The sequence below is a fragment of the Solenopsis invicta genome, chromosome 11 (genome assembly GCF_016802725.1).
Source record: "Solenopsis invicta isolate M01_SB chromosome 11, UNIL_Sinv_3.0, whole genome shotgun sequence".
NCBI classification, from domain to species: domain Eukaryota; kingdom Metazoa; phylum Arthropoda; class Insecta; order Hymenoptera; family Formicidae; genus Solenopsis; species Solenopsis invicta.
In genome coordinates, this window is record NC_052674.1 from 4,229,734 (window position 1) to 4,248,040 (window position 18,307).

An 18,307-nucleotide genomic window follows, 5' to 3' on the forward strand; every position below is an offset into this window, starting at 1 on the left:
ATTAAATTTGGTATACATATTTTTTTCCACGTCAAATGTGACTGCTTTAACGGAAGTGACTTAATGGAAAACGGAAGATGCGAACATTCGCGTCTTCTTTCCTTTCCTCTAATTCCTTTAGTTTTATCTTTACAATGCTCATTAAAGTTTAACGAATCCACGAATAAATTTGTACTCTGCGCATAATGATCTGCTTTCTGTTATAATAATAGAGAGCTTCAAGGCAAGAAGTGGTTTCTTTGTACCGATTAAACCTGGATTTGTCTCTCGATTGATGACGTTTTCGCGTTTTCCCTTTTCTTCTAAAAATTGTTTGCATATCTTCGATGAATTTTCTCGCATTTTTACCTTACGAGAGAAAGTTATCTCTGGACGCGATTATCTGTGGACAAAATAAAAATGCGAAATTTCTAGATTCACGGGAACATGAGTCTAGAACGGAATCGTCGCGCGTTTCAATCTCTGTCTGAAAATGCTGCTCGATAGATCGCGAATTATGAACGCGCCTTACAGTCGAACATTCTATAAAAGAAAAAAAAGCGTCACCGTTGAACATCAATATTTGTAGTAAAATATCGGACGCTTCCATAGTACAGCATGGCGCGGGCAATAAATATGCGCAATCTCATCTCATCACGCGTGCCCGCTTTTTGGCTCTCGTGCGCGCATCGTATACAAATGTCACAATCGTATACAGCTGCATTCGTATACACATGTACAATGTCAAGTTTTAACATCCTGAAAATGTATTGTGTCGACACGCGATCAATATGACATTCGTTTTATTTGCGTTTTACTGACGTAAATGTCCTCATTTATAACCCTTAAGTTGCTAAAAGTAAAACTGTTGAGTTAAGAAATCAAGTGAAGAATAATGTATTATTTTTATGTACGTAACAGATATTACATTAATTAATTTTATTCCATCTCTGCAAGGACGTTTTTTCTCGGATTTTAACTACATGGAAAAAATAACTAAAGTATTTAAAAATTTAGCTACATACAGAGGTCTGGAAATAATTTTTGTTACACCATTAAAATAATTATGTAGGATGTTCAAGCTAGTTATTAGAATTTCGAAATTTTTTGCAACATCGCTCATTATGCTTGAATATCGTGAACATGATTATTTTGATAGTTTAATAAAATTTTCTGATCTATATTTAGCTAAATATAAATACAGAGCCGTTCTTTCCGTGTATTTGATGCAGTGTTATGCGACTAGTTAAATTTTCAATTTCTCTTTTCTACAATGTTACACTTTTTAAAACAATTACGTCAGACATTCACTTCACAGTATATTTCTTTCTGTTTTTCCACGTTTTTCTTTCAGTAGACACTTTTACTCTAATCATGTTTAATCTCATCGAACGGGGATCAATGACTTTGTCATTTCAAAAGTTCTAAAAAATTTGAACTTTATTAGAATGCTACTAGAGTATCGTTTACGGATATTGCTCTCTTCAAAATTCCGCACAATCACGCTTGGCGTCTCGCGACAAACCTAATTTTAATCTTAGATTCGTCTTAAAAGGCTCTATCTTAAAAGCTATAGTTGAGAAGTATACTTCGAGCATTGTGCACAACCTATAAGCTAGAAACATTTCCTTTTTATCCCAATTTTAACTACTTTATTATTAATTTCATACCTTGTTAGTGACCTTTCGTTCCTTTCTATAGTCTAGCACTTTGAGTCAGTGAAATAGATATCGCTCTCTGAAGATGAAAGGCATTGTTACATGCATTGTCAATCTGCTGCCTCGCTTTCCACAGCGACAAGAAGTGGTTGCACTCACAACGGGACACGCTCGTGATAAATGGAAAATTATTCACGGAACCAACTATTCAACCCAACAAAATTTGTCCATTTGGATGCATTAATTTGATCAACGGATTAAAAGTTTACGATTCGTGACGCATAATTCATCTTTTTTTTTCTCTTATTTTGCATAAATAAAATCGTGAAATTATACAATTAATTATATATAAACATAAACATTAATTACATAAATAAATTTAAACTTGACAATTTTACAACTAGTATAAGAGTCGTGTACTATTGACTCATTTTTAAGTACATATTGAATTTGATTCTATTTCTATACAGGACATTATATTCAATAGTGCCTTGTTTGAATATTAGCTGCACATAGAATCCAATCAAATAATCAACAATCTTGAAAACACGAGAAAGAGAAAACGAGAAAAGAAATGAAACCGTCTGCGTCTTTGACTCATATAGGGCAACCATCGTACACAGTGAGGCAAAATTCGAAAAAGCTGACCAAAACGAAGATCTAATTAGACATAAAACATTGACATATACATAAGACTTATGCATGAGCTACGAAGCTTAATTTTAATTTTTAATAATATTAATTTTATTTTCTTAAACGAATATTAAATATATAAATATACATTGAAATGAATATTAAATGAATAATAATAATGTATATTTTGTGTGTGCAAATCAGTATATGTCTATAACTCAAGAGCTTAAAACGCTTTACCGTTTTTCTTTAATTTCATTATTTCCTCATTAGCATTGTTCGTTTTATCAATTTCGTTTACAAATTTTAAATTTGTAATAAATTGGTTTAATTAGTGTATGTATTGCAAGCATACAACAATAACATACTGTTCAATCAGAATTTTTAAATGTAACAAAGAAGTTAATAAAAAACGAACAAGTCAAAAATAATATTTACATTGTCCTGGAAATAATCTAGATGATCTTTGATGAATATCTTGTGTACGAATAAGATATGACAATACGTCTGAATGGACTAATTCATCAATCATTTCAAAGATCCACTTTCCACTTTTTTAATCATCTAAAGCGACGGCACTTTATTCCAAATTTCTTTTATTTTGGAAAGCCCCTTTTTTACGAGTAATTTAATTTCTTCGATCACACATTATATTTTCGAATTGATTCTATCAGATTATCTTACTCAAATAATTTCTCGCAATATTATTATACTCTTGTTTTTCTTAATTGTATTATGTACTAATGTAATAGAGTTATACGTACTATTTAATTCTTAAAACACAAAATAATTTTTTCTTATAAATTAATTTTAACCAAATTTCCCTAAATCTTACTGAGAAAATAAAATTACTTAAGATTATGTCATTTTTGTTTTAAGATTGTGTCACTTTGTCTAGTTAGAACTCAACGTTCATTCATTTTTTTTTTCTTTGTACAGTGAACTTATAACTCAAATAGGAAAGATAGTGTTCTGACAATTCTCGTTCTTGCGAATATTAAAATCACTCCTATTTTTTTCACTCATTTTTTCATCTCTAAATTTATACGTGTCTCTTATTATATATTTCTTTTTCCATTAATACCTTTTTTTTAATAAACTTTATATTAATAATACAGTTATAAATATTTCTCTTTCTTTTTTAATTTTAAATACATTTGTACCTTTTGCATATGAAAATCTGATGAAAGCTCCAAACCACCTCAATTTTTCTTCATTTGTTTGTTTTATTTATGGTATGTTTCGTATATCTGTTATTACATATATATTCGTTTTCTTGTTTCACAAATCTTCCATTTAATTTCTTTTGCATATTTCTTTTGTATCATTTTATATGCATAATTTCTTTTAATATTTGAGAGATCGTATGTAATAACCTATTCTCAATAAATTTTCTTATCTCTCATAGATAAATTCACATATAAATTAATTTAGCTGTTTTTATTAGAATATAATAAATTAACATTTCTTTCTTCTCTCTTTCAAAGTTAGTTTTATTGCTCCTTATGTAAACTGGCATCAGATAATAGCTTAGGAGAGTTTGACTACACTTTTTATGATCTGGTTTGTAGGTAGCTGATTTGTGCTATATTGTAGAATTCATCTGCAAAAACTGATACTGATTACTAGTTTTTCTGATAATATAAAATTAATAGTATAATTCGACTGAATCGACTCCATTAATCATTTGATATTTAAATCTGCATATGAATAATTAGAAGGCAAGATATGTTATTTTGTTGCGATGGTGTAACCGCGCAAGAGTATGCTCCCAAAAAATGTATTCCAAAAGATTTTCGATATAATGGCCAAAACTGTCAAAGCAGCAGGCAGTCTGAAAGTTTTTTTTTAAATCTTTTAAATTTTTCTTTTTTTTTAATCTTTTAAATTTTTCTCTTTTTTTCAAATCTTTTAAATTGTTCTCTTTTTTTCAAATCTCTTAAATTTTTCTCTTTTTTTAAAATTTTTCAAAATTTTTTCTCTTTTCTATTCTTTTTCTTTCTTTTAAACTGTTTCACTTTTCTTTTTTGTTACTCTTACAATATTTGCTTACCACGCAATATCTCGCATGTATGTACACTAAAGTTATCATTATTATTATCAAATGCTGTAATATACATTTTTATATAATACAAAATGCGGCAATCGTTTTTGTAAAAAAATGAGTTTTAAAATACTGATGTATTGCACAAATTATACACAATATTATACAAAATAATAAATAAAAGCCAATTGAGAATCTTCTACTTAGGATTGCGGCATATAATTTTAACACATTTTATTCTAATAGAATCTCATTTCAAATGATATATACATAAATGTGGTGGTTAATTTAGTACTATAATAACATTAAAACAAAGATAAATAAAAATTTCGTTCAAATGAGTTATAATTATACTCATAGTTGTAATTAACATACATAAGTATTAAATATAAATATTTTTATACAAATCAAAAAAGTAATTGTACGAAAAGAATTAAATGATATATTTTTCTACACTTGGTCAGCTTTTTAGATTCTGTTTCACTGTGCATCGTACGTAGAACCTCATATTTTTGAACTTTCCATCCCTCACAATTTCTTAATTAGAATACGAAGTACAGAAGTAATCCAAAAATATTGGGTTCAGGTATGATATGACAATTTCCTACGCCTATTTTTACTCGTTTCATGTACAGTCGAAATGAAGTTATGCTAATAGTATATTCATCCCTTAGGATTTCTGTTCATGTTGAAATTAAGTTTAGTATTAGCAATAGCTCAATTGAGGCTAACTTGAGTAGATTTTGAGTGGGATCTAGCATGAATAGGCACTAATTTTTTTAACTCGATGCAATCTTCTTTTTTATACAACAAACTCGTGTGTCGTAAAAATAAAAAAAAATAATAGAAGCACTGAATAGATTGAATAGCATGACAGAGAATTGTCATAAAGCATGCCCGATTGAAAATGTCATTTCTGTTTTATCTTCGGCTGAATTTTTCATTTTCCAATAACTCTTTTCTCAATATAAAATAAAATCTAAAAGTTAGTCGAGATAATTAATCGAGAACATCGTCCATTCTAACGGACGAAAAAAAAAGAATCTGTGATAATATTTAACTTTTCGTACGCGAAATCTAATACATCCATCTGTTTTCCTGATTATAACAATATTTGTTTCCTCGGAGACTTGGAGACAGCTAACACTGTAAGGAATCTTGTTCCAAAATCAACGAAAATCATGATAAGTGACCGTTGAAACTCAACGTGGAATCATATGTTGGACATGTCAATTCATTCTCAGAGAAGAAATAACAAAAAATATAGCATCTTCTGTTCTCCTGGTCTCTCAGGGCATTTTACACATCAGAATCTTTCGATTGTTTTTCACAATAGATCGTATAGTTTTAGCATAGGAGCAACCAAATACTCCTGAACGTCTTGTTTAGTAGAACTCGAATTCGAATTGTGAGATACAAAATTAAGATAGATGCAGTATGCATATTCCCGCTAAAGCAAAAGTTAATAAGTATGTTACTAGAACGTAAAACTCGTCAATCCCATTTAATATTAGGCAACCAATGTAAAGCCTGTCTGAGACTACGCATTGAAAATTGTCAATTACGAATTAAAGATTAAAATTTTAATCAAATTATTTTAATTTTAATCCAATTCGCAATCTAAAATATTTCTGATGCGTAATTTGTTACTTAAACGAATGATTATAAATGGCAAATAAAGCATTCAGTCAAATACATTTTATACGCGAGATAACCATCCATATTCCATCAGCGATCAAATTGTTAGTATGTGATTTATATGCTGGAATCTATAAATTTTATTTCTGTAACATTGAATAGCAAACACTATGGCGGAGCTTAAAAACCAAGGCAGAGATATGCATGCTTCTATTGAATCTTGATTAGTAATTGAATCTTTGTAACCGAAAGTATCAAGTTTGTCTGTAAGTGTTCATCGTATTACTTGCACGATCAAGATAGATTTTATTACAAACAATTTTATTTATAAAAACACGGTAACTCGATCTTTTTATGACTCGTTTTAAAATGACTTGACTTTTACGATTCTCTGACATTTTAGATAAGCAGCTTTTCTTTACTTGACTCCTCAAATTTTCCGTGTTCGTATCCAATAGCAACACGCGATCGCAATATAATTACTATAATTGTTCGTAATTTCTTTGCGTTAATGAAAACGACAATATTATAATTATATGACAATACCGTGACTTTAATATAGGTAATTTCTCACGTGGAACCTTTTAGTAGGATTTATGGTAATTTTTCATGCGGAAATTTTAAATTGTTTCATGCTTGACTCGTATTACAAGCCCCAACATTTTAATAGCACTTCTCTTTTAGCAAAAAAATACATGCAGAGATCAATCCAAGTTTATGTTTAAGTCACATTAAGTTATGTTAAGACACGCACCAAGGGCCAAGATATCCGATGCACAATTGCAGCTCAGTTGACCAAACAACCGGCAAAACATGGCAAAGTTTATCCTCTACAGTAAGAAAACACCAATTTTTCAACATTTCCCAACATTTCGCGTATGACCCGCGCCACGCTATTACATATTGCTAAATTTCTCTTTCCTTTTTTTATACGCATATATAAAGAATACGCATATACGTGTATTCTTATTATTATCATATACGTAGAATCTATTAAATGTGTTGTCAATGAAATTAACTTATGAATTATATATATATATATATTAGTAGGAACAATTTCACGACATATCGCGTCGTGCACATTTAGTGGCGAATCTTCCGGTGAATTAACTTTTCCCTACGCCTCTCGCGGAAGTAGAAAAGTCTCTGCCGCGCTGAGAACGAATATTACGTGCGCGCAAGCAACGAACAATCAAACATTCGTCGCGTTGTTCGAGAACTATATGTTTAAACGCATTCACGTTCAAATGTAGTCGCGACTCTCGTCGCGAGATCGCGGAATAAGTTTAATCGCCCCTTATCTCATGGTTCGTTATTAATTGGTGCAATTGCAATCTCGAAAACTGCGCCGATTTTATTCCTAACATTTTATTCTCGACATATGATAACTATCATTTTTCCCTATCAACAACAATCATTATTCTGAACTTAAATCACTACTTAATTATGTCATGGCTTTTCCCAAAAGGGATGTTGCAAAAGGGGACAATAACATGAAAGGGCGGGGCCAAAGAGAAACTAAAAGAGGACTATCATTTTATCTGTATTGAATTTTCCCTCCTTTTTTTAAATTACTTTAAAAAATAATAATAAACTACAAATTGTCAGTTGTAATTAGTGAAAATAACCGCGCATTTGGTCAAATCTTAAGTGGGTCGACGCATGTAATACATGTAGGTCGATGTCAAAATGGTTCAAATAATTTTCTTTAGTACTTTTTCATTCTTCAAGTGCGTCTAATTAATAAAAGAATTTATTTAATAAAAAAAATTGTCTTGAGAAAACGTTTTTTTAATCAAAAGAACTTGAAACATATCAAATGTGTGTGCAATCGAGTGCATTGAAGGTTTTTTACTGCTCTGATATGATGACGATTTAATTGCATTCCAGTTTCGCTTCGCTCAAACTGCCTTTCAAATCGAATAAATATAAAATAATGAATTGTGCTTGTGCTTTCAACTTTTCAAAAAAGCGTTACTATTTGGCACATTTTTATGTATAAATAATTGCTATTTCTCATTTTAATTGCAAAATTACCAACTGTATATAATTTTTCCTCAAATTCTCTTAGTGGATATGCTACTTGCTTTAAAACTGAAACATAAATTTTTTTCTTCACAACAAACTGCAGTTAAAGTAGATAGGCACCTTTCAAAAAGGAGACACACTGTAACTATATTTATAAGCATTGTAGCAAAACGTATAAGTAATTATATTACTAAAATGTAAAACTAAAAAACAGTATATTGTTCTGGTAAAATATTAATCTTGAAAATCCAATATTACATTATCGGGATCGAAACTTAAACAAACTGATAATACGTGCAGTTATATTTAAGTTCTGTTGAAGAATGTTTAATTGGAACAAAACTGAAACACAATTATTACCGTAATTATATCGCGAATAAAATCTATAAGTATTTGGTACGTCAATTACAAGGATATTTCATGGTTCATCAATCTTCGTATTCTTTGGGAGAAGAAATTCGAAGTGTATGAAACATTATTAACACACTATACAAATGACATCTCTTGTTTCTGAAAGCTTCACTTAAATAAAAATAATATAAAATTTTTTTCAAGATTTTCTCGTTGTTCAATAATAGTACCTTTTATTTTTTATGATTAAAAAAATAAAATATTAGAAACATATTTTTTTTACTTTTTATGGCAAAAATAAATTGAAAAATAAAACATTTTTCCAGCTTTCTAAAAATTTTTTGATTGAAATTGAGTGTCATTTATATATCAATGTGTGAACGCATTCAGTTATATATGTGCATGCATATATAGATACGACATAACACATTGATACACGCGTTACCCAAATAAAAAAATATTGAAGTATCTAAATGTTGTCTAATATTTCTATAAATCTAAACAATATATCTAAGCGTATCTTCAATATTATTCATAATAATGATAATAATAATATAACAAATATTGTTAATTAGCGCACGTCAATTTTTTAGCCGCTTAAATATTCTGAAATTAAACAATAAAATTGTTTTGTCTAACCATCATGTTCGATAGCAGCAATCGTCAATCTTCAAACCTTGCGATCATTGTTGTTCTGCGATCCAGCGGCGTACTTCATCTGCTCCTTCTTTACTGAGATTCGACTTAGTCTGTTCTATCTATTATGTGCATTGAGGTAGATGGATGGAATATTTGTGACGTATATGTGGGTGCTTCATCGCGCACATGCGCTTTTACTGTGTGTATGCGTGTGTGTATGTGCGTGTGTACGTGTTTGCATATGTACAAGATTTTGCACATATACATATGTATGCACTTAGTAGTAGCTAAGTGACTTTAGTCCAACGAGCAAGCTCGTTCACGTATGTCGTCTGTATAGTCGGCGTCAAAATACTTTAGACTTTTTGACTCTTTAAATCTGTAATTCAGTAAATCTGACATTCAATAAACTTCACAAGCTATTACGCGCAATAATAGCACAAGAAACAAGAATCATCGGTTGATTCCTCGGATGGACGATTTAGTACAGATTACCTTTCCTTCTTCATTGAAAAGGTTGCAAACGCTATTCGAAGAATTGTCAATTTCTTCGAAGATGCCGTTTGTAATCATTAGCTAGGAGAAAGGAATCTTTATTCCTTTATCACTTCTGATTCCTCATTCTCGCTAAACTCATCATCGTCCACACCTGACGATTCCACATCATCGATAAGTCCGCTATGTCTGTCGTGATCGTGTCTATCCTCGTGAATGACTGCGGATCCTCGACCTTCGTCTCTGCCAATCATAGGATAATCCTCCAAGTTGCGTCCACCATGCTTGTCTATACCCAAGCGCATCTTAGCGGCATGAGCTACGGCGGCCGCGTGCTCTGGACCAAGTCCCATCGCCGACAGACCAGAGTTCTCCGCGATAAGTTGCAAATAGGTGTCCAAAATTGCCGAGCCAGCAATCGCACTGGTGTTGTGGTGGACTGGATGATGGCTGCCATGTGGCAACGGTCCCATAGTGAGATCACCATTACCATGCATAGTATCCAAAGACTTAGGGACGATCGTTGCCGAATTCTTGCTATTGCTACTGCTGTTGCTGTTGCCGCTTACCTTAGTGATAACAGTGTTCGAAATTGACGAACTATACCTTAGACTAAGATCCTCCGGGTCGTCACCGCCGCAGCTGTCAACTTCGGACGCACCCGCACGAGGTGGCTCCAACCTAATGTCACTTCTTCGAGATGCCGTTGGGCTGGCTCGTGCGCGGAGTTCAGCCGGACTCACCTTGACTCCAGCTTTAGCTAAAAGACGGGACGCCAACTCAGGATCAAATTTACTAGGCATCGGCATAACTGGAAGATCTTTCGTGCTGATTCCCCGGTGTTGTCTTGACATATGCGAATGTAGCGAATTTCGAGACTTTGCTACCGTTCCGCATAGAACACAGCGGTACCCCGGACAGACTGTATGTTTGTCTTCCAAATGAGTGCGCAATGTGTGTGCTGAACGATACATCTTTCCACACTTCGGACACGGCCTAGGATCCGTTGCACGAACTCGTATCATATCCAGACTTCGTCGAGTGACTGAAAATAGATGATTGGTGTGTGAGAGTCATTGATGCATTTCATCATGGGGGAAAGAATGTTGAAGCATTGATCAGTATGCAATTGATGATTTATAATGATTATTCGATAAGAATAATTTTGGCTTTTTTTTATATTTTAAACTTTATCCTATCTTCATCTCTTTTTAAAAACAATCCACTATATAAAATTAATTTCATAATTAAAATTAGGGACTTTTATATGAAAAATATTAAGTTTAGAAACATAATAAGAATAATGGAAAAAGAAAAGAGTTCTTACATAAAAATATTAAGAAAGAAATACATAAAAAAAATTAAATATTTTTCTTCTAAGGTGAATCACACGATCATGCAATCGATAATATTGTATTAACTTACAAGAGATTTTAGAAATATAATACTTTGGATTTTTCTGAGTACTTTTTATTGTACAAAGCATTACTTAAATAGTAGACTTTATTTCATACATCTTATATATATATATTTATATATATTTATATATAGAAGCTAGTATCTGCTAAAATAGTATGTACGGTATTCTATACATTATTCATAGTACGAGCTGTTAGCCAGGAAGAGAAAAAATCGATAATCGACAATAAATAATATTCCATAAAAAAAATTTTACTTCGCAAATAATAATTGCAGCGTCTAAATGAACAAAAAATATTTCGAAAGAAAAACTTGGCGCGGGATGCTCTCGATATATCGAGGACGTAATACATTTCATGGGGAAAAAAAAAAAGTTTTTCGTGCAAAACTTTATCTTAGAAATTACCATAATTATATTCTTTGTTTATGTATTCACCGATATTTTTCCCTTCGAGATCCGCAACTAACAACTCGTACATTCACAGAAATATATATAAATATACTTCCTCGTGTTTACGCGCGGCGTATTCTAGTATGCACGGTCTCAAACGTAATGTCTTTTGGGGCACTCTTGACCTAAGGAATACTGATGAAACGTAAGACGTAGAAAAATAAGGCTAGGCGTTGTCAAGCGACCGTACTTCTGGTCGACGTATTCACTCGTGATCCATTCACTCATATAGACTTGTGTATATTCGCGCATTTCGCGAGTATACGCATTTAGCATCTTTCTCTCTCTCTCTCTCTCTCTCACACACACACACACACACACACGTAGGATCGCAATATCGCATTTTATTGCGGTTGCTAGAGCAAACGGATCTTTAAAGTCGATCGACAGCTCAGTTTCGTCGCGGTCTTCGGCGTGCGCACTTCCGTTCGGCTTCTACACTCTTAAGACTACATTTATTTAACATAAGGCTGGCTTACTCAGCTTAGAGGAACATTGTTTTCTCTCTTAGATACGTAATCTAATCATTATATCAATGTCCGACATACGCCGGATGTGTAGTGTATCGTTTCATTCTCTACGGCGTGATCTACGCTTCAGGCTCTACAGGAAATACTGTTTCGTACATTTTATACAAAATCAACTCTATGTATATCTCTTTATGTATACATATATATGCGCAATATATAATAGCTTTTCATATATATATTTATAGATTCTCTCCTTTGTCTCAATATAATCTCTCACATATGTACAATGTGCGCTTTTCGTCAGGAATAAACTTCACGGTGGGTGCGTATGCGACAGTTTCAATATAAAGCACTAAAGTTCGCTCGTCACTTTTGCACATTTTCTATCACGCCGGGGTACGCATTAGATTTTCTCACAGCTGATTCGTAATTCGCATGTTCCTATCAATGAGTTTACCAATTTGTGTCTTTCGATACTCCAATATTTGTAGGTATTACAGAGAACCTAACTTTCGTCGACCAGACTCTCTTCCAACGTGCAATTATTCATTACTTAATAAAAATAGCCTAGTGCGGCGATAACAAGCTCGATCTGATGTTAATTAATTTGGTTATTTTTAATATGAACGTATTAAATGAGCAAGCCTAAAATCTTCTTATACAGGAAATGATTGTCAATTGATATCTAAATGTAGATATTCATTTAAATGCATTATTTTTCTAATACATAATTATTATATAATTATTAATATAATTACATATTATATTATATATAATATAATTATATTAATATAATGAATACTATTGATGCATATATGCGCTCAGAAAACGGATTAATAATTAAGATACTTAATACCATATGAGTTGTAATCTCTCATTGTATTTAGATTAATATTTTAAAAACAATACTGAATCAAATTTATGTCTATATATTAGATTATTTCTTCTACTAATAATACCAATAGCAATAACTGAAAATTCTGCCTTAATTTATTAAATTTATTAAATTGTTACTCATTATCGCCGCATAGTTATCACACAAAGAATTGCAGGGCCACATCAGAAAACGAAAAGCAAAGTTTCTTTGGTAAAATATTTCTAAGAAAAATTAAAGTTCACGATCAGAGATGAAGATTAAAGTTATGACACGCGTTATGACACTGATCCTCGCCTATTCATCAGACATAGGTCCACCTCAAGGTTTTAATCTGATCCCACTGCACAGGATGCTTTAGTCGCATATGGTTCCTGACACTGTTAGGATGGGAGAAGGTTTTGGCGCAGGAGGCAACAGGGCAGGTGGGTGAGTCTCTGGGGTAATGATGATCCAAGTGCGCCCTCATAGCACTGATATCCTGCAACGTCCTACAGCAAAGGGGACACCTGTAACCATGCTGACGATGGTGCTCCCGCAATAATCTCTGTTGCCTGAAGTCCGGTTGGCCACGTTGGTATTTGCTGGTCGTCGTGATCGTCGTGGTGGCCGTGGTGGAAGTTTGATTAACTGATGTGTCGTCTTCCAGTTGCGCCTGATGACGGTGGTGAGGAGGAAGGACGGATAGTGGATGATGATGGCGATGCCGATGATGTTGCTGGTGATGGCTGTGGTGGTGGTGGTAAGCCGCGCCCTCTGCCTCATCAAGCCCGTGATCTGCAACCACCACCACACCAACGTTACCACCAGCCACCACCACCATAATCCCACCCCGAGCTAAACACGATAATACTACGCGCCCAACCTCGACCCAACGATGTTCAACATCTAGGGCTATTTCCCGCAGAGCGGTTACTGTATTATACCGTGCTCTTACTATTTGAAATCAACCGATCGCTAATTGTCATTGGTATGGGTGGCCATCAGCGTAAAGTGTCCATTATTTGAACATAAAGTGATAATTTTATGCTTTCAAGAAAGATATTAATTACTTTATTATAAATAATTATTTTATTCTAATTTTGAAAAAATTAATATAATTTTGATTTAATTTTTCATAATATACATGTGATTTATTTGTAATTATCACTTATATTCGAAATAATTTCACATATGCGAAATAGTCTTCGAAAATTTAACATGAAGATTGCATTACACCATTGAAATATTTAAATATCTCTCATTACTTTCGGCATAGTACCAAACATTCATGACAATAGATACACGTCACAATTTGAAATTATGATGTTGACATATAACTAGGATATTCAAATTCTAACGAATTCGATACAAATGAAATTCTACACAAACAAAAATACGGTATTATCAAGATTTTTTTTTACGGGATAACTGCTCTTTACTTTAATGTGGTTGGAAGGAGTCTGACATCGTGCAAGAGTGTGGACAATTAACATTGCCATTTAATCGTGTTTTTTAAATGGAGGGGGGAATGGGAATATAAACATAAATTGAAGATCTTTTACTACAAATAGGTGGATTTTCGGCGAAGGGTGGCGGAGGTGTTCTGAATTCGCAAACATGCTGATCGAGTATGCCAGATTCTTCACAAATCTCTTATCATGTTGTTAATTACAATCACGCATTCGTATGATTATTAAAAATTCTTTTCCGTTATTATTCGTATACTCACTCAATTTTTCGTATACATTAAGTTTAATGTATGATTTAGGCGTAACGTTAAAATGATCGATGATTTTGCCTCATACTGTATAAAATTCAATGTTGATATCCGCGCTGCTATTTTCGTCATTATATTTGAACGTGCATTTATTCTGTTGCATTGTGAATGTATAATTTTTTATTATTTCAATAAATTAGTTAATTTTTAAAATAATGTAATGAAATACGCTAAATGGGCTAGACTCTCTCTCTCTCTCTCTCTCTCTCTCTCCCCCTCCGCACTGTTTCTATTCTCTTATTAATATCCTGTTTCAATTAATTATAAAAGTATTGTTAGAACTATAATGTTATCAATATCGAATCTCGATGTGACATATCAAATATCGAGATAAATGAAATCTAGTCATGGTGCCAATGAACATGTTATAATGAATAAATTTACAAAATCATGCATCATGCATGATAGGGATAAAAATAAAATAAAATATATTTTCATTAATATAACAATTTAGTTAATATAAGAAAAACATTACGTAATAAGAAATTTTGGTTGAAACTTTATCGTGGTATAAATATCGCAACTACATTGTAACTGCGAAAATGTATCAATCGCCGTTCCTCAATTAATGCCCAAAAAATCGCGTTCCAATAGTCCCTACTGCTTTACCATTGCTGGTTATAAAACCTTCAATGTTCTATCACGAACAAAGTCCTAAACGGATTAAACAAATTTCAGACGTGCAATCAGCACAATGGCGACAATTGCAGCTGCAGCGGTGACGGAAATCCCCGTTACAATTTCCAACAATTTCCTATCAAGCGGATAGCCTCGTTTGTAACTGCGCGATATCGACTAAAGCTTTTCGACGAGTAGCGAAGATTTAATCGCATTTGTTTTACGCGTTTCCAGACGTTCAGCGTCAGACGTTGAACGTACTCATGGCAACGAAGATGAGGACGGCGACTGATGCTGCTGCTGTGGTTGTTGTTGTTGTTGTTGTTGGGCAACGGGATTGTTCATGCTAGGCCTCTGATGGATGCCGTGCGCCTGCAGCTGATGATTGATCAGGTAGTGCTTGGTCTTGCACCGCTTGCCGCATACGTTGCACTGCGGCCACGTGTCCGGCGACGGCCAGTTCGAATGGACGTTTTTCACGTGCTGTCGTAGGTTGCTCGGTGACGAGTAGCTACGGCCGCAGTAACGGCATAGAGGCCTAGTGTCGTCATGGCGTAGTACCGTGTAGAGCCTCGCAAAATTCTCCACCGCCTGTGTAGTATCGGTGGCGGCGGCCGCCATCGCGGCCTCCTCCCTCTTCGGCATCGCCGATCCTACAACCAGGACATGCCCGTCAGTTGATACTGTTTCCTTCCTTGCTCTTTCTCGCCAACTCTCCCGTCCCTCCCACGTTCTCTCTCTCTCTCTCTCTCTCTCTCTCTCTTTCTCTTTTTTGCTCTCTTTCTCTCTCTCTCTCTCCCTGTCTCTAACGTTCTCTATGCACGCGCATTCGCACTACCTCTTTCATGCTCTCTGTCTCTTTCCCTCTTTCAACGCCTCGATTATGCTTCCTTTCTCTCTATCATGCGCAAACACATACATTGACACAAGTGTATGAAGACACGTTAAACCTTTCGTTCTTTCTTTCTGTCACATTCTCTCTCTCTCTCTCTCTCTCTCTCTCTCTCGCTTTATTTGTTCTGTATCTGAGCACACACGTGGCCAATCACACGTGATTCCTTTCTCTCTGTCTCTCACTGTCTCTCTCGCGCGTTCTGTCTTTCTTATTCTCCCTCTCTTTCATTCACACTGCACCCTCGAGCGCAACTTTCGCGCCCGATCTGTCTCCCTCCACACCAACGATCATGCACACTCTCACTTGCTTTTCCCTTCTCTCTCTATTCCTCAGTCTGCTCTAACGTACACACATCGCACTCTTACTACTCTCGTACTCTCAGGGCATGCCCGGTTGTAGGATGTTTGGTGTGTTGTTATTGTTGTTGTAGTTGTTGATGTTGTTTCTTATCCAAAATATAATACGATGGCCCTAGACTATACGAGTCGCATACGCAAGCTATTTCCGTGATTTGTTGCTCATTTATCTCTCTTAATTTCTCAGCCTCACGCTCATGTGGAGACGCGAGCGACTTCCGGTCGTAACAAATCGAACGAACATCTGGCGCCGTAACGTACTCTTACAAACGCGACATTATTTTCGCATTTTGAAATGGCTGTCGCCGTTCCGCTTCTTGCGCATCTCGCAAGTGAGACAGGAAATTCAGGGGGTAAAACGGAAGATAACCGTACTCGATCTATCGGCAAGCATCGTCATTCGCCTTCGTCTTCGTGCACATCAAGCTCTCGAAGAGAGACTGATAGAGAGAGAGAGAGAGAGAGAGAGAGAGAGAGAGAGAGACAGAGACAGAAGAAAGATAAGATGGAGAAAGACAGGCAGTCTAACAGAGAAAGAGAGCATCAGGATGAAGCTGAGAGAAATGGAGGACCTGGACGGAAGAAAGAGATAAGGAAGAGTAGAAGGGTGGAGCAAGAAAAAGGGAGACAGAGCGAGAGTAAGCGAACTACGTAAGAACCTTCGTATTGATCCACTCTCTACGCCTCGTTACGACTATCTTTCCTACGAATCTCTAAGCATAAGGCCTCTCCCATTTTCGTGCACGTCTCATTACGTAAAAGGGAAGGATGTGTAGATTCACCACGTGATAAGTACTCGATAATCATGCAGAAAACATCGTACGCCCTATCATATTTTAAAGCATTTTTTTGTCATTAATAATCACTAATTCAAATAACAATATAAAAGATGTTATATTTTTACTAAAAAAAAAACATCAGTAATGTATTTTTAACAGCTGATCGCGAGGAATCCCTCCATCTCTCTTTCGCTTTATGTATTGTTTTAAAAATTATTGCAAACTTAGGTTGATTGAATTTCAGAAAAATATAACGATCGTTATCGTAACAACGTTCACTGAACGAATAAAATTCTATTTCTATACTAAAAACACATTTATTTTCAAAAATAGACGGAAAATATTTTTCAGCGCATCAGCAGAAATAACATCTGGACCGAAATTTGATCAACAATATTTGTGTAACCGTAGCATTCTATTTTCGAAATTAACTTTTGTCGACTAAACCTATGAACATCGTGTAAAAGAGGAATAGCAGTATGTAACTACTTGCTGATTTATGGCGGATGACAAACCAATTTATTAGAGTTACAGAGCCGCATATATATAACGCGAACCGCGGGGAACCGTATTCCGCGATGATTTATATATCAATCGGGCTACACCAGAATTCGGGTGGAATTAAGGTCACATCGCTTCTACAGCATTAAGCTTGGGTTTTTACTTTTTCTGTTTTCATATTTCATCACTCGATAAAATGTTCACCCGAGCTTCGATTATATTCCGCGAAAATACATGAATAAAGTTCGTAATCTCTAAACCATTATTTGTTTTCGGAAAAAAAATTGTTCAGAACTCAATTATATCTTAATCCCAATAATTCAATCTATATTTATCTTTTAGTTCACAAATTTTGAAATTTCATAAGAATCATAAATTATGAAACTCACAGAAATCCAAGTTTCTGATTAAACAAATATTGTTAAATGATCGATTCAGTTATTTTCAATTCTTAGGCTCACATTGTTAGATTCAAAATAGGGTTGGGAAATACCGTTACTGTTACAATTACTTTTTTCCTAATAACGAATTGGTAACGACGTTATATTTTTTTTTATTAGTAACGGTAATAGTAACGCAGTTACATTTTTTGGGGTAACGCTAATGAATATAATCGTTACTCTTACCGTTACTTTGATCATATATAATATATGTGTATAGAACGTGCATAGGTAAGTTTTAGCATTGTGTAATCAAGTTAATTATCAACACTTTCTCTAC

General features: G+C 34.1%; 1 protein-coding gene across 4 annotated transcripts in view; it reads right to left on the reverse strand.

Annotated features, from left to right (window-relative positions):
• Positions 1–312: 312 nt before the first annotated feature.
• Positions 313–18,307, reverse strand: part of LOC105194674 (protein abrupt) — a 90,764-nt gene continuing 72,769 nt past the window's right edge. Inside the window, exons 9-10 of one of the 4 annotated variants that reach the window (XM_039454876.1) lie at positions 15,318–15,709; positions 13,329–13,456 (exon numbers count right to left, since the gene is read on the reverse strand). In XM_039454876.1, the coding sequence (XP_039310810.1) occupies positions 15,318–15,709 (392 nt within the window). In that variant the 3' untranslated portion in view covers positions 13,329–13,456. Of the gene's footprint in view, positions 10,511–10,919; positions 13,457–14,071; positions 15,710–18,307 lie in introns of those variants that run through there. The other 3 variants (XM_011159721.3, XM_011159723.3, XM_026130882.2) reach the window with 3 other exon arrangements.